The sequence below is a fragment of the Dromaius novaehollandiae genome, chromosome 1, assembly GCF_036370855.1.
Source record: "Dromaius novaehollandiae isolate bDroNov1 chromosome 1, bDroNov1.hap1, whole genome shotgun sequence".
Classification (NCBI taxonomy): domain Eukaryota; kingdom Metazoa; phylum Chordata; class Aves; order Casuariiformes; family Dromaiidae; genus Dromaius; species Dromaius novaehollandiae.
Genome location: NC_088098.1, coordinates 35,296,615 through 35,319,703, shown reverse-complemented (window position 1 = coordinate 35,319,703; position 23,089 = coordinate 35,296,615). Strand labels below are relative to the sequence as shown.

Below are 23,089 nucleotides of genomic sequence, written 5' to 3'. Positions count from 1 at the left end.
TCAATAGTAGTCTCATACCTGGTACAAGCACAGGAATATGTTGTGTTAGGGCTCCAGGTAACACATTTACTAGCTCAGTCAGCATGTTAAAGCAACACTGTCGAGTCTTCACACTCTTCTCCTTCATCTGTTTGTGCAAGGCTTTAACTATGTTGGGAACCTGTAATCATCACACTTCCATTAATGGGTTCAATACCTGACATTTCTTTCATCATAGATCACGAGGGCAGGAAGGGGCGGGGGGCACATTCCCCTATTTCTGATTTCTCTGCAGGACTAGAGACCTTTGTATAAATATTGTCGAATGAAGCTTCAACTCAATCTCTATCCCAAAAAGCACTAAAGCAATTTAATTTTAAATGGTGAGATGAAAAAAGCAAAACTAGATTTGCATTAATAACACAACTGTACAGAGCAATATTTGAAAAGTCATCCTAATAATTCATTTAGAAAAGGAAAATACTGTTTTTCAGAACTATCCATCTTTTTATTTTTTAAATGAAACACCTTGTAGCAAATCTAATTTTACCTTGACCATTAGATCTTATTTCTATATTACTGAAAGCAAAAAATAAGTTATTTTGCTGTTAACTTGGCTAAACTATCTATGACATATAAGCTTTAGAGGAGAAAGTAAACAACCAAAGTCAGAGTATAGCTTCAGGGCATCTTCCAAACGTATGAAATCTTGACAAATAACCTGACTCTGAAGCATCGTCAAAGGTGTCTCTCCTTGCTCCATTGCATCAGGATCACAAAGCCAACTCTGCACAGGTCGAGTTTGTTTTAAAAGAGAAAGATATGCATGAAAAACATCTGCTTTTACATTCTCTTCACGCTCTTTGAATCTGGCTATTAATGCAGGAGATACAGTTTTGTAGAATTCTGGAAGCATTTCGTGTCGCGTGCTAACCACAGCATCCAGACATTTAGCAGCTGCACGCCGCACTTTCCAGCTCATGTCATCATCATCACTATATTCATCATCGCTCCCTTGAAAAAATAAATTATGCATAAGTTCAAGTCTAGACAATCAAAACATCAAGTTTTATTTTAAACAATTAATAAAAATACACTTGGATTCTTTGTGTAAGGCACACCAAATAAATAGGTTGAGAAGTGTAAGTATGTTTAAAAATATATATACCTAAAAAGCCTTGTGAACTGCCTAAATCTTAAGGCTATTTTCTCTGCTAATTTTCTCAGACTAACCCTACACATCTATTAATTTAAACTGCAAAAGGGACAGAGTGCTTTCCTGCCGTATCCACAGCCTGACTACTGATTTAAAGCATATTCTTCTTTATTTACCATATCAGCAACAAGGCAGCAACAATTACTAGTTGATCAAGATTCAATGAATTATTCTGTTCATTTCCTTCTAGGAAGAAATCAAGTCATACCATTATACCCACCAAATATAGAGTAAGCAACACAAACATTTACTTTTTATAAGCTAAAGCAGCAGTATAGGGCTCATTGATTCTCAAAGTAACAAGAACATTATGTTCTGGGTCCAGATTGCTTATGTGTCCAAGTTTTCATAGAGCTTATATATGACAGGGTATTTAGCAACAATACCTTATTCTTTTCAGCCTAAGACACTTTCATCCTACAGAAAAACATTTAGAGTATTTTGCAATTCTAAATCGTTGCCCATTTTATGCATTAGGCAATGATATTTTCTAGTGAGAAGTAGTAAAGAGCTCCTTCTCATGCTGAATATGTAGTTTAAATTCATTAACTGAATTTTTTTCACTCTAGTTGTACCGTCCTACATGCTTCTGCCTTTTAACATCTCATTTTTTCCATCTTTCAATGTTAAATATTTATCTTGCACTTTATATTCACCCTTGGAATTCCTCAGCTCTAGTAGATACACTGCAGATGCATGCTGAAAACTAGATCATCAACCTGTACTTTTATTCTGAGAAGTGAGTTCATGAGGTATGTTTAAAAGCAGTACGAGAATTGAACACACAAGTGTATACAAGTCATTCAAATGCTAGTACTTTGTGGTGATACCAGCCATTTCAATTTCCTCAAACCAGTGTAGGTTAAGTTCACAAGCTCTTCCTCCCCTCAAAACCAAAAAAGAATATACCTTGATCATCATCATCACCACCATCAGCATCCATAGCATTTTCATCTTCATCCTCATCATCATAATTGTAATTGGGATCATAGGTAAGATATTTTAGACAAATGTTTATAATGGTAGATACATGAGGATAAACTTCTTTAGGACACCTGCATAGTAAAAAAAAAAAAAAAGAAAAAAGAAAAAAAAAGTAATTTCAAAATACCTTAAAGAAATAAAATATTTCTGCCTAAAAGACTTCATGCTGCTTACTGTATTTCAGGGACTTTAGCCAAACAAAGTACTATCAATGCACCCATAACTATGAATTTTGGGGGGTTTTGTTTGTTTAGTTTCTTTTAGAATTTAACTTCATCAGAAATTCAGTTCACTCTCAAACGTGGAATACAAATACATCAGGTCACAATGAATACAGATAAATATGTTAGAAATGAGAACTGGAAAACAACATGAATTTTACCTTGATAGACAAATGCTAATAAATATAAACACAGTTTATTGGCTACTTGGCAGTGATACAGTCCCTTTCTCCTCATACCAATTTCCAAACTGCCATCACAATTCTTGCTGTTAGCAGCATCAAAGCTCAGAAAAAATAGTCTTAAAAAACAAAAACCACCCCCACACACATATAACAGCAGAATGAAGCATGCCCTGTCCTGTCTATAAGTTCAAAATTAAGGTCAGAAAGGCAGAAAGTACAATGCTGCCATGTAACCTGATCTGCTATAGAGAAAGGTTGTAGAAGCTCCACATATGCCTTCAGATAACAAGTTTTTGTCACCACTGTTGTACAATAAATATTGTATTTATTAAAACATTTTCACCCCCACTCCCCCTGCCAGTGTGCACAAGCAGCACTGGCACAGGAGAAAGTTTCCAAAACACAGATATAACACAGTGCTTAACAGCTAAATTACAAGATAGTGAAGGGAACAGTTCCAGTTCAAAGCTTGCAAAAATACTTGGTACAAAGGAGACCACCTCTTCTATGAGAAAGTTATTTTAATCCCACTTCAACCACTCAAAAAGCAGCAATGACCATTCACATCCACACAGCATACTATCAGATCCTAAGCCCAAAACAGGCATCTGAGAATAACTTACCTCCTAACAAAGGATTCAAAGGCTTGAATGCAATACTCTCTTAGTTCGTCATCATCTACATTACAAAACTTTACAACCAAAGGAATTATTTTCTCAAGATATTCACCTGATAAAAGAAAATTAGCAAAGCAATTACTCTCATCTAAAAACTTTTAGAGTTGCAGATAATTTATATATAAATTTATATTTTCTTACCTATTCTATGACCTGCTTGCCTACTGATAGCAGCAATACACTGTATATAGGTCCTAGTTGTTGACATGGAATCATTTTTAGACAGCTCTGTCAACAGATGTTCAATGAGGTCAACAAAAACTATATTGCCACAACTCATAACCAGGTGACCAAGAGCAATGATGGTTCTTTTCCTCACAGCAAGTCTGGGGCTAGTCAGCTGGGGGAGCAGACAGGTCAGAATTGAAGGATGGAAGTTAACAAGCAGTCCTCCTTGCCTTAAAACAGACAAAACACAAACTCAAACCAATTGAATCTAGGTAACTTTGTTCATATACTCTACCAGAGTTTATTTAAATATTCCCAAAGCATCGCGCAGATTCCAATTACAGTATTCAAGTTTTTAGAACTTTTAAAAACAAGAAATGAGTTTACAACACATCTTCAAAGCAATAAACATTAAAGTAAACTTAAAACCACAGTTCAAGAGGTAACAATAATCCTAACCAAATTATCTTCAAGACATTCACTTTTTTTTTTCCTTTAAAGTTTCATCTATACTTAAAACAAAACTTTACCATATCATTCCACATAACTCATAGAAAGGAACTCCAGTTTAATATTTGGAGAATTAAAGTTCAAAGTTCATGGAGTATTTCCTACTTCATCAGCATTTTGAAAGAGGGACATTTACCTGCTCAGCATATCAGCCATGATATCCAACGCCTCTAGTTGAACAGACACATCTTCCTGCTTCGCTATAGCACTAGTGAGACGCCCCGTTATCTTTTTGCAAACATTAGCTGCTAATGCAGAACCTGAAAGTACAACAAAACCTCAGTATTGTCATAAAAAAGAAGCACAATTTTAACACCAGAGATCACGTTTGCAACTATGGGAAGCTACTTGGTCTTAACTTCAAGAAATTTTCTGCCTACCAAAATAAGCTCGAACGACCAATTCCTTTTGCTAATGTAAAGCATGCTCTGCATCATAGCTGAAAGACCGTCCATGCAGAAACATACCAAGGAGGGTTTTTTTTGTTTACAATGACCTCAGAAGGTGTATCTAACAGAAAGGACACTGCTTTTGGCAAGGCAAACAACGGGAAAAGCCAAGACAAGCCTAGAATAATAAATAAAGGGACTATAGGTAAAAACAAATGAGTAACTAAAAGTTACAAGAAAGCACAGAAGTAGAGTCACCTCTAAAGAACAGCTGCATAATGAAACAGCAAAATAAAGTGACATCATACAAGAAGTTACTTATGTCTACCTGAAATACTACTGAAATATTTGAGGAAGGGGAAAAAATATATACTACTTGAATTTTAAAATAGTTTGAGTGTAAGTAAAATGTCTTCACAACAACTGCACTAAGAGTATTTTTTCTCCAGAACTGCCCAATATTGTTCAAGTAATTTTGTGAATTGAAGCAACTCATCCGTCATAACAGCTACCCCATGGCTAGCTCTCATCTTCATGATTACTTTTCAACAGCTGAAATTTTCTTAGTGATTTGACCATTTATAAAATCTTCAAGTGAAAGATTCTCATGAATTTACTTGCGCTTTGAGAGGGGGTTTTTTTGACAGTTTTGAAATTTAGATCTGAAGTTAACACCAGTTCTATCCTATGATAAAATAAATTTATATATTTATGACATATTCCCAACTATATGACCAAAAACAATTTTGCAACAAAAACTACATAGCAATTGGACAGTACAAACATATTACTGTAGAGGCTAAGAAAAAAAAAGAGACAACAATCTAACATTGTGTTGAGAGCAAGAAGTAACACCTGAGTTCCTTTTGCATTAGGAATACTGATTATATTGAAGATTTTGCTACAGTTATTCTTGAGCTTTATATGCATCCTCAAGATCTACTTCTGTGCTGTGTAGGCAAAAAAACAAGAATAAAAGCTTATTTTTAAACAATTCCTTCTTGCATCCCACTACTGCTTGATATAAACATGACTTACTTGTGAACTTCCAATAAAAGATGTCAAAATCTGAGTAGCTGGGTAACTTAAACTTCAGAGTCTCTAAAAACTCTGTATTCCCAAAGCCTTTTTAATCACTTTTCCATTCTCATTCATACCCGGCACTATGACACCTGAATATCGTTTTAGTAAAAAAGTAATGTCATTAACTGATGAGCTGTTCATCACTATTATCTCTCTTGGTGGAAAGACTGTCTTCGTTTAGAAAACTGTAGATAAATATTTCAGTAATTCAACAGGAAATTGTTAGTAAAACAAGGTATATTCCAAAACACTTACCAGAAACTGAGACAAGAAATCAGATCATTAAAGAAAAATACCAGAGTTATAATCAATTTAAAAGCATACTATCAAAAAGCAAGATGAGATTTATCTATTACTACAGTCTAGAAATGCTCTACTAGACAATTATTAAAATAGGAGTTTTACACTCAATTTGTTACACCAACATTCCCATACTGCAAGTTTGTTTTTCACAATAATGTGATGTTACAGTAAAAAAAAAGTTAAATTAGTAAAACTGGTAGTCACAGAAGTCACCAAAAGAATATTTCTACCACACATTTCTCCTCTGACAGAAATTAATTCCAATGTTAAATGAACTGAATCTCCTTCACTAAAGAACCCTGCTTTTTGCATTTTTACAATTAGTAATGAAGAGATAAAACTAACACTTGATACTCCAAGTACAAAATGCCTTACCACTGGAAGCCGGGGGGAGTTCTCCAATCACAGTTTTAAGGCCAATGCTTGAAATATCACGTAACTGTTCCTTATCTGAAAGCATGTTTGTACAGAGGGTATCTACAATGGTCTCCACTTGATACTCCTTCACTTTACTCACCAAAGGGCCAAGACTGTATAAACAGAACAGAAGGGTATTAAATCTGCAGTTTTAAATAAAATTCTTCATTTTGTCTCAATATTTGCATTGAATTCATAAACTTAAGATTATTTTTGGTAGCGATATAAATGAGAACTTTTTTTAATATGAAAACCTTCAACAAATTAGGCTGATACGCTCTCTCAGTAAATCTAGTGACAAAATACATCTGCATTTTATCTCATAACGGAAACAGTTTTTGCATGACTGTTCTGCTTCACAGTCTCAAAACTTAAGTGCCTCTTCCTTCTTACTTAATGCCAAGATTTATAACAAAGTTACCTAGACACAAAATCCGATTTACATGCTTAAGCATCAGTGCCTACTTAGTTCACAAACAAGTAAGCAACCTTCTTTATTACTGAATCTTTATTCTAGACAAGGCTTGCATCCAATATGATGTACATGCAGACTCTTATTCTGCACCTTACAGTGAAATAAAAGAACAGAGATGATAAAATATAAAACAATGAAATGGCATGCCCTCTTTCACACAGGCTCCAAGCACCACCATACACACAGCACAGACTAATGTTTCCTCTTTTCCTCAGAACTGTGAGTTTTTAGTCATTCCAGCTGTTCTGAGGATTATGGCAATCTTGCATTCCGTTGTCATCTGCTCCTATTTGTTTGAAATACTGTAACTGCAGAATGTCCTAGTAGAGTGCAGTTCACTGGTACAGCATCCTTCAGCACCTTCCTAGCCCTATCGCTAATTTCCAGTGCCTCTCTATTGTTGATGCTCTGTTCCAAAAGGGAAGTTTTGCAAAAACAGCAGCACCTTGTTTTGTCCCCGTTTCCTCCCTTTCAGCACTAGTAAGTAAGTCTTCCACTTCATTCTTCACACTCCAGGAAAAGACAAAAGACATAGGCCTTGATTTTACTGACCTTCATAGTAAAGCATACGCATCGTATTTCAGCTACAAACCACATTCTGTCCTGTTACAGATAAGGAGATCTGGAGGACCTTGAGGATTATATGTAATAATACGTGAGACAAAAGTTACCGTTTGACTTGTACGTTCTACATTTACTTTGCAGTGCTGAAACCACTGGCTATCGTAATGACCAACATATGTCTCACTGGCTTTGGATGCCTACATCCATCTGTTGTTCTTTATATTAGTACTGAAAGTATGTTCAAGCATCAGCCATACTTTTGCTGTGTTATATCCTATTGTGTTTAATTACTAAACAACATATGATAAAGTTATCAGCTGCTGTGCAATAAAACTAGTTAGAAAAAAGCTCATTATTTCAGTACAAAGGAGATTTTGTATAAAGTAATCAAAACTAAAACAAAAAAGCAATATTTTTTCTCTATACTGTAAGACTGATACTGGCAGCAGTTGGCCACAATCACCAAAGCTTTATCAGGAAAATCAGAAATACTGCCTAGTAAGAAAAGGCTAGTTTAGAACTCTATCCACCAGTGAAAAACCTCCAAAAGAAGAACTCAAAGAACTTACTCTTCCCCCACTATTTCTCCAACTTTTCACTCCATATTTGCTTACCTACTTCCTCCCTGTATTTTTAAAACACCTCCCTTCAGATAAAGCATCTCAGACAGGGGAAATTAACTTGAAGAGACTTTCAATTACCTGCTCTTTTAACTTAATTCAGCTCCTTCAAATACATATCACTCTGGAGAGTGAGTGTTGTAAGCTGCGTCCCTATCATTTCTCACAGAAAGAAAGAGTACAGTTAATCTATACATACTACTCTGAAATCTGAATCTACACGACTACTCTGAAAGACATAGATCCCTTGTTTTAAAAACTTCTGCTCTCTGTATTTTGATCTTGCCAGCTATACTCTCTCTTTAAATCTCTGTGGTGACATCCATAATATTATCCATCAACACAGCATGCTTACTAATGAGACTTGTCAACACTAGAGGTGAGATGTGGCATGAAGCTAAAGTTAGTAAGTTTTACCAGACTTCAGTTCTGCACTGATCCTGACAGAATCAAGGGCAGGAGGACAAGGAGCTGATAACAGCCAAATAGGAGAAAAAGCAATGGCCTAAGGCAAGAAAGGAGACGGCAATAATGAGGATCATCTACAGAAAAAACAGGAATAATGAACTCCAAAGTATAGCCCACCAGCACAACTAACAGAAACACAGATGCATCTCCAGCAAGCTACCATTTGTTTTTATTTCCGTCTGAATTACAGACATTATGGATACCATTCCGACTTGGTCGGGAGCACAGACCTTCCCCTAGTTATGTTTTGCAGCTGCTCCAGATGTCCCTCTGAGAAAATTCTATGGTCTGATTCTCAACAGCATCTCAATGCTTTTCCTCTCATGACGCACACTTCAAGTTATACATTTCACCACAAGTTCAACTTAGGCCAAAGAAAGAAAGCACAGGTTTTCAAAAGATTCTACATGTGTGTTCTCAGTGCAAGTTCTGAGGAGCAGTAAAGAGAGAGGACTTTAAGCTAGCCCTTCATATAAAAACAATCTGGCTTAGCAAGCAGATCGTGATGTTATTTGTAAAACAGATTAGCACAGTTAACAATAAAACAACTTTCAAACTAGAAGCAGTTGTCTACTTTAACTCCTTTGTCAAGTGTAAATGCAGTAGCCCATCCAACAATGGACTATCTTCCTGTGTTTAGAAAAAACAGTAATATATGGAAAGTTGGAATATATTAATTTGCATTTCAGTTTTCACTGATTTGGAAGCAAATACCAATTATTAAGCCTTTAAAACACTCGAGCCATACATTATTTTGATACACAAAGGCAGAACATTTTTTTTTCAAATTAGCCTTTCAAAACAAACATTCCACAAAAAAATAACCAAGATTAAATAAAGAAACTAGAAAAGGTGGGACAACCTCCAATTTTGCTGTACAATATAATAACCGGGTTGCTAGTTCATGATACAAAGCTAAACCCCGATTAACTAATATCAATATGTGGTTCTAGTAAGCTGAAGAAATTAAATACATTATATTCTAACTGTACCAGATTACTGGAAAGAAACTATTTGGAGGCAAAGTATTTTCTTTCAGACCCTAGTGATTACACTGAAAAAAAAAAAAAAGTACTTGTTTTTATTTTATTCCGTAAGATTCTGATAGTGATTCTCTACTAAGGGTGACCCTCACACAAAAAAGCACTGGGATTAAGTCCACTACCCAAACAAGGAAAATCTATAGGCAAGCAGAAATTCTGCCTGAGCTAGCAAGATACTAAGCTGCCCACAAAGACTATTATTCTGCAAGTAGATAGTCCAAAATCCAAGTCAAGTTATGCTACTCAGGCAAAAACTTACTTCAAGCTTAACATTGCTTATTTAAACCTTTGCATTCTCACATTATTGTATGAGAGAAACCAACAAGTATTTTAAGACAGAAAAATCATTCCTGAGACTTTACAGTTTAAAGAAGAAAGCCACCTTCTAGCCTGTGTTTACAGTATGCATTGAGAGAGAAGTATACAACGTACAAGGTGACGTGCAAAGTGGTCTTTCTTGTTTGACTGGAAATGGCTCTGCAGTTTAAGTCTAAAGCCCTAAGAACACAGCTGGCTCCTGGGTTCACTACTGGCTAATAAAACTGTCATCCAGTTGCAAGGGAACACACAGGTTCCCATTCAGAAGAAAAGGCTTAAGGCTATGGCATACAGCATACAGGCACTAACATGAGCTTGGTACTGTACTCACCAAGAACGACAGCACAGATAGCTCTGCGGTTTTAGTACCTTGCTGGTCTGCTGCAGAAAAAACCCTGGTTGCTGCACTGTTTTAGCAGTAGAGATCTGAGGATGTGCAACTTAATTCTAAAGTGCTGTCAACAAGGAAATGTTACTTTGTATTAATTTTATTCCTTGCCTTATGTGCCTTGTATCATCTCAATTTTTAAAGGTAACTTAGCATCTTGGATCTTATTAAACTAACTTCTGAATGAGGACTATAGTCAAATTCCACAGTGACTTTGTTCATTTTGAAAATGTGATTCCTACTTCTAGACAGAGCTATTGTCCTTTCAGCTGTATATGGGGAAAAAAAAGGGAACATTCTGGTGAGAGTTTAGAAGCATCTGCAGGGTAACTCCAAACCCATGTGTTCCATATTCCTCTGAATTTCAGTCTTCTCTCCTGCCTCAGTGTCAAGTTTTCCATTCCTCTTGTCCCAAAGGCTCCCAAATACACTCTGAATTCCCTAAACCTGTCAATATCTTGCCTTAGAGGTCCTCACAGTTATTCCAGAGCTTTCCCTCTCCCCCATACAGCCCACATCACAGGACTACTGTAGACATCCCAAATCATTGCATCACCTCTACTCTCCACTCCTGAAAAAAGGACAGTGTTCCAACAGCTCAAGCTAAACCAAGGTACACAGCTGCTGAAGGGAGCTAGTTTGGAGAACTAGGCTCAGGCTTGGAAAACTGCAAGTCAGTGATTCAAGCAGGACTCTAAGGGCTAAGAGCTATGGCCATCACTCTGGGAGAACTGACATATATAGCTTTACACAGGAGGACAAAACCCACACATCTTAGCCACTGCAAAACCTGCTATATGCAACCCCAATGCTGCTAACTTTCCTCCCCAAGTGCAAGAGTTGACAGCAGTTAGAGCTAATCATCCTCTGGAAAAGTTCAGGAGAAGCAGAAGACAGCAAGCAAGAGTGCCAACAGGAGAAGGACGCAGACAAAGGAGATTTTTCTATTATCTAAAGCAAGCCTTTGAATTCAGCCACAAAGTATAACCTTACAATATAATATTAACCAAAGTGAAATTCAGATTTTTGGTAGCAACTGCCCATCAGCAGGCAAAGTTGTGGACTTCTTTTTAAATGGCCAAGCTTGTAATGCCTTACCCTCATGAACTCAAAACAGTGTTTATGCTTGAGGCATAGCAGTTAGATAAATACCCAGGAATATGAAATTCCCAAGACAACCACACCTACCACTTTCCACACCTTTCTTCACAAACCATGACCTGCTTGGTTTCCTTCTCTCCTTACCCACCAAAATGCCCTAAACCCTGCTCAGAATAAGGGCACTTTGGGAATTTTTAAGAAAAACAAAGCAGTGAAAGCAAAACATATTTACCAAGACAAGCATTGCAATATCACATACAACTAATTCAGTTTTTTAATGCACAAAACTTCAAACTAATCTGAGATGGAGGTCAGCTCCCTAAATTAGGCCACAGACACCTGAGATTACAACATTATAAACATGCAAACTCCATGAATTCAAGAAGACTGCGATTTACTCCTTACTTTGCAGTGTATTTTGTCAAATCTCAAAAACAATTACATTAAAAAAAACAAACTTTGGTACAGCATTTCTAGAAGATACTACATAGAGATAATCCAAAGAGAACTGTTAACTGAGATACTCACTAGTCTCTGAAGAAAGGCAGAAAAGAAGCCCTATAAGTGGACAGAAGCAAAGATGTAATGGAAGGTTTCTTGCTTGTTCCAGCAGGTATGTATACACATGCAGATACACAGAAATGAACAGCTCTAACACAGCACCCTTTACTAAAGACAGCCAAACCTCAGGTCCAAAACTGGCTGCTCTTTAATTTAGGAAAGGGGCACTGTACCAGAATCTAAAGCAAGCCATCTCCCACAGCTGCTAATTCTCCAAAAGGAAAGGGAGTAGAGGACCATAACAGCAATCCTAGCCTGATTATGTTACTGTTTCAATACTGTTAAATTAAATTAATATTGCAGTCTTATTTAAATATTTTGGTGAAAAGCACTGATATCAGTAAGGAGTATTTACCCACACAACTAAATTCCTAATAAATTTGTACATAAGCCTTTCCCAAAATTATTACCCACAACTATCTCCCAGATGAAATAATATTTCAAATACCTCAAGCCCTTCCCAACTGTTTCCCTAAAAGGTAAAATGCTTTCTCCAGCTACCCAAAAAGTTCACAAGTGTCTCCACAACCTGATTGCAACCAAACATTCCTCTTTCAGTGTTTTATTGACGTATCACTAGTTTCTCTTCAAATACACACCACTGTTATTCAGCGGCCTTTCACAGCACTGTTGCACTATTCTACTTCCAGTGCACAGTTTCATAAGGGACAGAAGCACAAGTCATCAAGAACAGAAACAACCATTACTTGAAGATACAACAACAGTCTGTAGTAGTCCAAAGAGAAGAAATTCTTTGTGTGTTCCAGTCAACAGACTAAGGTGCGAAGGCAGCATCTATAGAAGCCATGGCACATTCATAATGCTGCACGCTCCAGTAGAAGCACTACAGAAGCATTGGGAAACAGAAATAAGCACATGCACAGTTAAGGAAGTGCATTCAGATGAAACTGAATAAAAGTATCCTTTTAAAAGTAGGACAAGCCTTCAGAGTAGCAGTCCTGAAAGTTAGCAAACTCACTTGCTATTAATCAGAAGCAATCTGGTTTGGTAAGCTTCCAGGTTGCAGTGTCATCACTCTTTTCACTGCTAGAAAGATTAAGTCTTTAACCTTTGCAGTTAGGAATGACTTGTGAAAGATGCATTTTCCTAGAGCTGCACGTCTGACAGATCTGCAGCTGACACCCATCCCATCATACAACAATGACTTTGACAGACTACAAGTAGACCTCCATCAAAAAAAAAAAAAAATTGTTCCATAAATACAAGCATCTGAAACGCAAATAAGGATGTTTGTTTGTTTTAAAACTGAGCTATTGAACAACTAGTAAATTCTTTTGATTTAAATATAATGTTCACTTTTCAAATGAAACCTACGAGTAACTGAAATAACTACAGCAAAAGCTGGTCAATTAGATTCATCTCAATGAAATACAGAAATTCAGGATTTTGCTGAGCTTTTAAAGACCAAACCACTGAAATGAGAAAAATCATGCAAACACCTGAAATTAGTTTCCAGAAAGTCTTAAACCAGATTACTATCCTATTCATTAAATTTATTAGTTCAATAAAGCTGATGTATCAATTGTGGGAAGGGGAAGACTGCCTCAAGCTTTTTTGGCCTACTGGATTTTACAGCCAGTAAATATCACTCTTACAGACCTCATTATTAGTCTCGGATTGTGAATGGAACTTATCAGAGGAAATAAATAAACCATAAACTTTTTTTATGAAATCAGTTGTGAATACGAAGGATCTGCACTTAAGTACGTACTGCTTATACTTGAAAACAGTTTTAGATATTTTTCAACTGCTCTTTGATCTTTTTCTTTTCACTAGTTAATTACATTTACTAATATTCTGTGTCCAGTTTCTCTTAAATCAAAATCAAAAGCACATTCAACTTTCTGTGGAAGTAAAGAGCAACTGTAACAGACTGTTTAATTTAAGCTAAATACGTTTGAAAATAGAGGTGTGCATAGTATACTCCCCCTACTGGCAAGGGCACCAATTCATCTTATAACTAAATGTACCAACTAAAATAGGCTGGTTTCAGGCTATCAAACAAGCACATTTACTTCAACGGAAGAGCTAAAATGTACAAATGGAAAAAATATATTTGACTCAAACCACCAATATAGTGTGGTGTACATCAGTGTCTTACCACAGCATCCAAAACACTTTAAAGCTGCTGAACCGGATCAGCCACGCAACTGCCAGTATGTGCATCATCCTGTTCACATGAATGACTCATCACAGCAACAAGCAAGGTTCTCTGTATTGAACTACTGCCCAGCAAAGTCACACTGATAAATGCAGATAAACTACAGAACTGCAAGGGAGGAATCACTGAAAATAGTTAATTCAATTCCACATTAGAGTTGTTTTTCTAACAGGTTTCAGTAAGCATTTCACAGCATGAAATAATAAAAATTCATAGGTATAGATCTGAATGGCAGAGTATCACACCACAGGTAACTATTCAGAATGACAGGCAGTTCACACAAACTGCAGTGCTGAACATAAGAAATTATTAATGAGCAATTTGGGTCAACAGAGTAAATACTCCACAAAACATCACCAGCAGCGAAGAACAATCCATTCAATAGGTATGTTCTGACAAACCATACAGCTTGTCTAACCCAGATCCATGCAGCCCAGGACAGACCCACAGGCAGAGTAACTAATACCACCATACAGAACACAGGATACCACGCAGACTAGATGAATAGCATTAAACTACAAGTGCTGAAACAATGTCTGAGAGCATTTTCTAAATTGGTTGACTGTAAAACAGCCTACAACTGTCAGAGCAAAAATACCAGCTCCTCCATATGAAATGTAAACAAGAAGAATACATTTAAAATTTTACATGCTCTTTAAGAAAGACGAGGTGGACTGCAGTTACGGAGCTATTTTGCATCTACTGCCTGCAACAACAGAAGTTGGATGAAAATACTCCTCTCTCTTCTTCAGGGTCAAAGCTCAGACCAGGCATGCTTTTACTACAACCCTAATAAAGCAGTTCATTAATTTTCACTTTTATTCAGAACAGAATAGCATAACCATCTTGCAATGAGTTGCCAGAATATCCATAACTCCCAAGTTGACTTCTGCTAACCAAGAAAGAACATGTTTTATCCTATCCAGAAGTTGTACGATACAACAGAGAGGTTCGAGAAAAAAAAAATCACTGGTGAATCTCTTCAAAGAGAGATTAAGAAACAAGCTCCTTGGCATTTTAACAAGCAGATCACTTCCTACCCAAAATGTGAAACTGAGTAGAGGGTAGAACAAAACTAGGGACATTGTTTACTTGTTACACTTGCCCAAGAGTCAATATTGTCTTTAGGTGGCTCTGAGCTATTTTAAATTCGGAGTACAAATCATCTACTCTGTTCAGTTAATTCAAAAATTCAAACCTTGAAAGAGTGACCACCCTCTCTCAAGAGATTCTCACCTGTTCAAGCAGTGATCAGTATTACTACCATTCACATCTGTTTTTCCATGGATTTATCCAGAAGAGGAAGTTCCTCTAACAAACTGCAAATCTTTTTCCCCCACACCCAAGGGGAAAAAAAAAAAAAAAAATCTATCTCAAAACAGAATCAAAGATACATTACAGAAAGGATTTTAAAAGCCCCTTTGATAGAGAATCTATCTTTGAACGGGAATTAGCTATCAGTATCAAAACAAGTTCCTGCTGATAGTATCTAGAGACCACTAGACCATCCAAATTAAGGAAATGATCTTAAAAATAGTATATGTTTTTCCCAGCTCATAGTACCAGCAAATCCATAGTAGAAATACATGAGTAAAGAACAGCAACACAAAAAAAATACTAGAAGAATAAATTGGTTGAATTTAACTTCCCAATAAATTGGGCTTTCTCCTGGTGTAGTAGTAGATGAAAGGCTTCAGATCACCTTAAACTGTCTTATAAAAAATACAAGTTAACAGAGCTTCAACCCCTCCCTATCCTTCATTCCTACTAGTGTTTCTGCCAATGTTCATCTGATCGCAGGAGGAGTAGATTCAGAGAGCTAGGCCAGAAGAAAATTAAGTCCCTAAACCAGTTCACTGCAAAAATCATATAAGCAATAATGCAGGAAAGAGGACAAAGAGGGTGAAAATGCAGGACTGCAGCAGCATCAACTTAGACTGGTTTAAAACTGTCATGGAACAGTACTCTGAGTATAAGCCTCAAGAAAAGTGGATCATTGTAAGGCATTTTTTGGCTCCCAAGGCATATCTGCAAGTGAGTGGGACTACAATCAACTTCATACATTTGAGAACATGTGCATTCTAGATGAATGCTCATGATTTACCTGAAAACTTTTCCATTGTTTCTTGTCCCCTTACAGAAAATTTAATGATTCTTTATTATTATTATTTGAATTTTTCTAAAAGTACTCTGAACTTCAGATTGTCATTTTAATTAGATCTAAATATTTTACCAGTGTGTCAAAGTGAACCTTAAAATAGCAGAACAGTTAATAAGAAAAAGAAACAGAACACACGCACATACACAAAACCACCACCTATATTTTCTCACTCTCTTCCTTCTGCAATCTCTTTGAAGTACAAGTAACATTTATCAAAATATTAGGGCCAAAATTCTAACCTGGATATTAAAGATTTTTATATATACACTGCATCTATATGCATTTTGGGACACTCCTTAATCTGAACTTCAGGCTATATTAAATATGAGTACTGCACATACATTGCAACATAACTTTTCCACAAAATTTTATTTCACAAAAAGACAATTCTAGGCCTGACCTAGACTTGTTTCTTATGAATTAAGTTTCATAAGTATCAACTTAATTCTTTTTATGCATGTGTCTTGGCTCATTGAGCAGAAGTGATTTGTTTCAAAGGTGTAGAGCTTGATCTGCACCACAAGGAACATTGCCATTTCTAAAGTTTGAATTGGAAAGAAAGACAGTACTTTGTAACGCTTGTTAAAAAAAAAGAAGAAGAAAAAACCCTCAAACACATTTTAACACCATTGCAAATCTGATGAAAGTAGTGAAAAAGTATTGATAATTATATTACTATTCTGCTAACTGAACATTCAACTTAGGCTGCAAACATCCTATTCACACAATAGTTTGTGTATTAGGTTTTGGTTACCCTCACTTAAAGTAGTTCAGAAACTGAAGCAATCAATGCTTACAAGTACATAAGCAGATGCACACACAGGCTTTAGCTTTGTGCTTCTTCAGTCTGATACAGCAAACCCTAAAGAATAACAAGCTGAAACAAACTAACTCAACTAGTCACAATATGAAACCCCTCCTTAAAGCTGTCCCAAGCTCTTCTGTGGCAAGTTTACTTCAATCCATGCCTCAAAGGATACAAGATAAGAGTCAGACAGATAGCATGTTAAAAAAAACGAGGAACAAGAAACATTCTCAGGAGAGGAGCACTAGGAGCTCCTTCACAGAGAGGGTCTCCCTTAGAGGGCAAAAAAAGTCAGAAGGGCCAAGTACAAAAGTTATATATTAAAAGGCAAGTCAAAATAAATGTATCCCCTCTCTAAAGTGATAGAATACAGCTGAGAAAGTCACACGACATGTAAAGTTTAATAAACAGGAGAAGAGAGGGGACTGAAACAACAGAAGCCTCTGAAAGGCAAGTAACTGCATCCTGACTGCATAAAACATTTACAGCTCATGTAAAGCATGTAAAATCTCAAAATACTACTTTGATGAAGAGATAAGTTCCATATATCCATATATAAGTTCCATAAGTTCCAATAATGTATAAAGTTTTTATTTCTGTTTGAAAACTACTCCAATGCTACAATTTCTCCCCTACATTTCATCTACCTTCTTGTGGTCATACATCAGTGTGGCAACTATCACTGAACTATAATCTTTTAAAATCTATTTAGTATTTGAGAATTATCAGCAGGGAACAAGCATGTTGTTCATACAGCTTCAGGAAATACTGCATGTACTATTTGTCATCTGAAAGCCCCAAATGTTCACCCACAATGTAAATAAAAGTTCCATAAAAGACTAGAACTAAGGCATGTGATCTATATTAAGGTCCCTTTGGGAACATCAATGGCATACGTATTTTGCATAGCCACGGTCCTTCACATTTTTCAAGAAAGCTTTATGTTGTTCAATCATTAGACAACTGTTTGTAACATGGAAAAAGAACACGTACCATTTGACAGCTAAGTTTTGCACCTCACCATTTTTATCTTCCAGTAATTTCAGAATCATCTTCACCACCTTCCTTTCGCTGTCATCATCCAACTTGATAGAATCTTTCTGTAGTTCAGTCATCAAGTCATTAGTAGCCATAAACCTGACAAAAGATAGTCAGATAATTATTATTAAAATGACATGGGTTACTCATGGCACTCTACAATTCAAGATTCTTGGCTTCCACCACTTGTGATCAAATAAACCATATATAATCTCAGATTACTGTTACCTGCTTTGTGAAGCAACCATCACTGATTTTAATGTTACAGTAAACAGGGAGAAAAAAATGCATTTAATAGTGAGGCCATTGCCTTTCCTTGAGGAGGACAACTACATATTTCATTTCCACTGTTTCATTATGTTAGAGCAAAGGTCCAAATTATTCCCACAAAGAAAAACTGATACCTTCCCAGATCTGAAGCAGTCCTTTAGTTAGCTACACTGATTTTGTACGGAACAGATTTGTGGGTGGGTTTTTGTGGGGGTGGGGGGGAAGAGGGGCAAACAAATGTAAAACCAGCAGAAGCCTTCCTCTGAGTTTATTTAAAAGCAACTTTTAAGCAAGAAAAAACTTTTTTTCAAACTTTCTCCCACAAAACCTACAAGCCAAACATTAATAAAAGGAAAAACAAAAGTGAAGCTATATTTGTGTGTTTTTCACATTTTCTTCCCCTGTGCAGACTAGCTTGTTTATAGTCCAGACAATGGTTAATCATGCTCATCCAGCTCTCAATCCAGAGATGCCATACTAAAGACCAAGATTAATTCTTGAGAGATCAAAAGAATAAAAGTCAGCTTTCCTATCAATTAATTTAACATTTAATGCCACTGTCACATTCACCAATCCAAATCCAAAATCCAAAAACAGTGAGAAATTACTTTCCAAAAACATTATTTTTATGCCTTTCATTTCTTTTTCTTCCCAATCTGTTTCCATTCTGTTGTTCTTTCCTGAATGTCCTTTCTTCTCAGGAAAAGTAATACAGATGTACTACTCAATTACAAATCCCATGGGCTTCACTACCAATCCCAACTCCCATTCAGACACAAAATGGTCTGTAATTAAACAGTTATGGTTGACATTTGGACTTCAGACACATCAGCCTCAAGCAGACGTCACTTAAGCTCGGGTCATACTTGGAAGGTTATCTCTACAGCCTGACATGCTAGATACTCTTTACTGAAAATGAAAGCCAAGCCTCTGCATAATCTTAGTATGCATCGCAAACATCAGATGCCTACCCTCACATAATGGACCCCAACTTGTGCTGGCTTTTAATACTGTAATTCCAGTCTAATAGTCTAAAGGTGTTTCTAACTAAGATAAGGTAAGGCCTCACTAATTTTTATTCACTCCAACAGCTCCACTGAAGCAAGTCTGTAATCTAACAGGAACCAGATATGTGCATAAACAGATGATGAATGCGAATAGCATCAGCTTTAAACAGAGCAAGGAGAAAGCTACTTAATAAGTAATGGACAGATAAGATGGGCGTAAGGACATGCGTAAAGTCACGAGCTATTAGAGCATCTAAAAATTGTCTCATGTTACAGCCATCTTTACCTCCTTTTCTTAAATCTGCTTAATATCCTCCCCTCACTTCCTCAGTCAACAGCTCCCATTTCCTAGCCTTATCAGTCCACTGATCACCTATTTGTGGCAATTCTCTAAACTAAGCAGAGCTTGCAGGTCCTCAGCCCATCAGCAGCTTCTGCATTCAACTACAACTGCTTCCTCCTGGCAGACTACTCCAATAAAGAGAAAAAAAATAGCTAGAACCTAGAATCATGGTTTTGACTAGTCTAGATGTGGTCTGTAGTCACAACTGCTTCCTCCTGAAACACACTTATCCTTACATGTTACCAAGCATCAGCAAATGGGTGGTTGCATGACAGTAGCTTTTAATACCTTACACTCAGAGCAGTCATCCTCTTCCTCCAGCAAGGACTATAGACTCAGCATAGACTTCAACCTGGCACTGAAGCCCACGTGACAAAAAAAGAACAAAAAACAAAGCAAACAAAAAACCCCAAACACCCCCATACACCAAAAAAAACCCTACTTCCCCTACAGCCACAAAGTAAATTGCCATCTTACATTACTGCTCATTTTAGAATCAAAGGCTGAGTTTCTGGGCAATAAACACCACAAACAATAGCATCAGACAATTTAGCTTATCCGAAAAAATAGCAGATAAGTTTTACAGTAAAATATTTAATTAAACTGTGACTTACAGTCAGCTCCCTGATATCAGGAAGTTCACTACACTTTCCCTCTTCAGATATATGTGGTCTATGAATAAAAGCACTTACAGTTACTAGTGCTGAGAACTATTTTATTCATTATGCCAATATATGGTACATGTAAAGCTTTCATAAAAATTGTTACTGCATAACAACCAGTTTATAAAGGCCTATCATCACTCATATTTTTATGATTTGTAAATTCACTTTTTAATCTACACTAAAAAAGTTTTAAAATATTTGAGAATTCCAAAGTTGTTCAAAGCTCCTAGAACAGGTAATTTCTAAAGTGTGTTCTCCTAAAGCAGTTACAAAATAAGTTTTAACTATGTATAGGTGGGAAAAAAGCACTTGCTACATCAACTTCATTTGGCAGGTGTCAACTACCTCTCTTATGCAAAGTTTTAAATTCATTAAAATCAGTATTAGAATCAATTAGAGCTTTTTGTAAGTCATCATCCCCATAAACACGAAATGCAAATCTCACTTAATCATGCAAATTGTTAAACCTAAAAAAAAAAAACTTTTCTAATAAAAAAAAAGTTTGAATCCATCTATAATACAATTTAAAATGGCTCAGGCAATACTGTACTGTATCTTTTTTACACTGATCATTTTTTATTTCTAAAGTTCCTAGTCTAAATTCTCCAGGTAACATCATGCTACTACAGTCTGAAAGAGACTCACATAAAAAAATATCATCAAGTTATCACACCTGTGTCCAGTGCTACAACTTTGTCAAAAGCAAACAAGGTATTTGTTGACTGATTTGAATAACCACCTCTATTTTTTAGGTTTTAATATATTAAAAAGAGAGTTTTTCAGATGTAAACATGGTCTTTAACTACAAACTAAGCACTGTAGTGCTGCAGCAATGCAACAAAACCCAAGAGCATTTTATGCCTTTTCCCCTGTTAGTGTTGATGTACCTACTTTGACAGATAAGACCTACAAAGGAGAATTTATGGATGCAGGTACTAGGAATGCACAAAGTACTTTAATTATTTTTAATATAAAGCATTAAAAAGTTCTTTTCCTAGAGCTACTGTGCAAGTATATGATCTTAGCTGTTTATTAGAGGATTGTTATACCACTTTCATTTTTCTAATGCTCAGTGTTTGCACTCTATCTGCTATTAACTTACTGCAAAAGAAACAAATGATCCAAGGAAAAGTAGTGCTCTTGTGATAGATCCTGAACTTAAGAAAACAAACCAGTTCCCATGAGAAACAGAAATCTAGTTACGTTAAGTCAGGACGCCCAGACTATTAGAGACCGCACCAGAGTCCCAGGAGCACAAACCCCCTCCACCCACAGGACGCAGCACCCAGGCGGCACGGGAGCCTGAGAAGCGCAAGGCTGCCGCGCTGGGCGGCCCTCCCGGCTCCCGCTCACACAACCGGTACTTTCCGAGGCTGGAAGGGACCCCGGAGGTCACCTCGCCCAGGGCCAGCTCCCGCGTCCCCTCGGGCCTCGGGCCCCAAGGATGGCGACCAAAGCCGAGCAGCTCCCCCGGGCTGCCGGGCACCTCCGCCCGCGGGGGCCGACGCGCTCGGGCGCCCCGTCGCGCCTTCGCGGGCAGGGGAGGGCCGCTCGCCCCGCGGCAGGGGCAGAAGCCCGCGCCCAGCCCCGCAGGGCCGCCGCCACCTGCCGCCGCCCTGACAGCAGCGGCGGCGGCGCCAGGCCCGGGCGGGCGCGGGAGGCGGCGGTGGAGGCAGGGCACGGCGGTCGGGCGGCGCGGGGCCCGGGGGCGGCGGCGGCGGCGCGGGGGGCGGCTCGCACCTGAAGTCCTTGTCGCTGGACGTCATCTTCTCCAGCAGGTTGGAGATGTGGTACGAGGCGCTCGCCATGTTGACGGGCCCGGGCGCGGGGGGGAGGGGAGGAGGCGGAGGCGCAGGAGGCGGCGTCTTCCCGGCCTCGCCGGCTCCACCTCGCCCGCTCGCTGGGGACGGCGCTCGGCGGCGCGGGGCGGAGCGGGCTGCCGGGGCGGCGGCGGGGGCCCGGAGGGAGGGCGGCGGGCGCACCGCCGCCTGCTGCTGACACGGCGCGGGGACGGGGCGGGACGAGCGAGCACCCGCGACGGCGGCTCGCGCTCGGCGCCGGGTCAAAGGTCGAGGGGGCCCCGGCCCCCGCCGCGCTGCCGGCGCTCCTGATTGGCTCTCCGGGCTGGCGGGCGGGGCCCTCGGCGCGTGACGCCAGAGCGTACGTGGCGCAGAGCGTGCGCGGGAAGTTTAGGGCGCCGTTGGAGAGTGGCGGGAGGAGGGGGAGGCGGAGGAAGAGCACCGCGAGGCTATCGAGGACGACGAGTCCCGGCATGCACTGCGCCAGTGTCGCGGCCGAGGCTATTGGCGATGCATTTCGGGATTTGTAGTTGGGGTGGTGGGAGCCACGCCAGTCGCGACGCGTTGCCTGCTGGGATACGGAGCCTCGTTTTGATGCGAGACTGGAGCGCGATGTAGTGAGGTGGGCGGTTGGAGGGCTTAGGGCGGGTGGGCGGTGTTTGCGCTCGGCGTGCTTCCACAGGGAGCGTGGGGTTGCTGGCGAGGCAGGATTGTTCCCGGTCTGTAGCTGAATGGAAGTCATAAACAAAACTCCCCTGCAACATGTTTGGCCTAAGTAAGCATCCACATCTAAAGGGTTTGTCAGCGCTCCGAGCACGGTGCAGTGCTCTGCCTGAGGCATCGAGTGTCGTGCTTTTGGTCCGTGGCCGTTACAGACCCGCTTCCTGCCCTGGTGTCTGTGGAGGCTGCAGCCCCTTCCCTTTCAAGCTCTCTCGTAGTTGTGCGATGTCTCCCATAGTAGCTGAAAATGTCAGCTGAAAGGCAGAAGAGTTTATATCGAAAGTGCAATTTTCTTATGCAGATAAAGGTATCTTTCTGTTATGGATGCAGAAAGCAGCTTCAAAAAATGATCTGAGTGCTGTCAGAGGTCTTGGAAGCCAACAGACAATTTTGGAGAACTTCTCTTGATTATCCCTTTTTATTCTATTC

The 23,089-nt window shown here is 38.7% G+C and overlaps 1 protein-coding gene across 1 annotated transcript in view; it reads right to left on the bottom strand.

Moving 5' to 3' along the window:
- The window catches only part of CAND1 (cullin associated and neddylation dissociated 1), a 29,303-nt gene extending 7,077 nt beyond the window's left edge, over positions 1-22,226 (bottom strand). The window contains exons 1-9 of the mRNA XM_064508803.1: positions 21,882-22,226; positions 17,812-17,955; positions 6,091-6,245; positions 4,077-4,200; positions 3,404-3,660; positions 3,209-3,314; positions 2,105-2,250; positions 701-993; positions 19-160 (exon numbers count right to left, since the gene is read on the bottom strand). Coding sequence (XP_064364873.1) covers positions 19-160; positions 701-993; positions 2,105-2,250; positions 3,209-3,314; positions 3,404-3,660; positions 4,077-4,200; positions 6,091-6,245; positions 17,812-17,955; positions 21,882-21,949 — 1,435 coding nt within the window. The 5' untranslated portion in view covers positions 21,950-22,226. The remainder of the gene's footprint in view (positions 1-18; positions 161-700; positions 994-2,104; positions 2,251-3,208; positions 3,315-3,403; positions 3,661-4,076; positions 4,201-6,090; positions 6,246-17,811; positions 17,956-21,881) is intronic.
- Between the last annotated feature and the right edge of the window lie 863 nt (positions 22,227-23,089).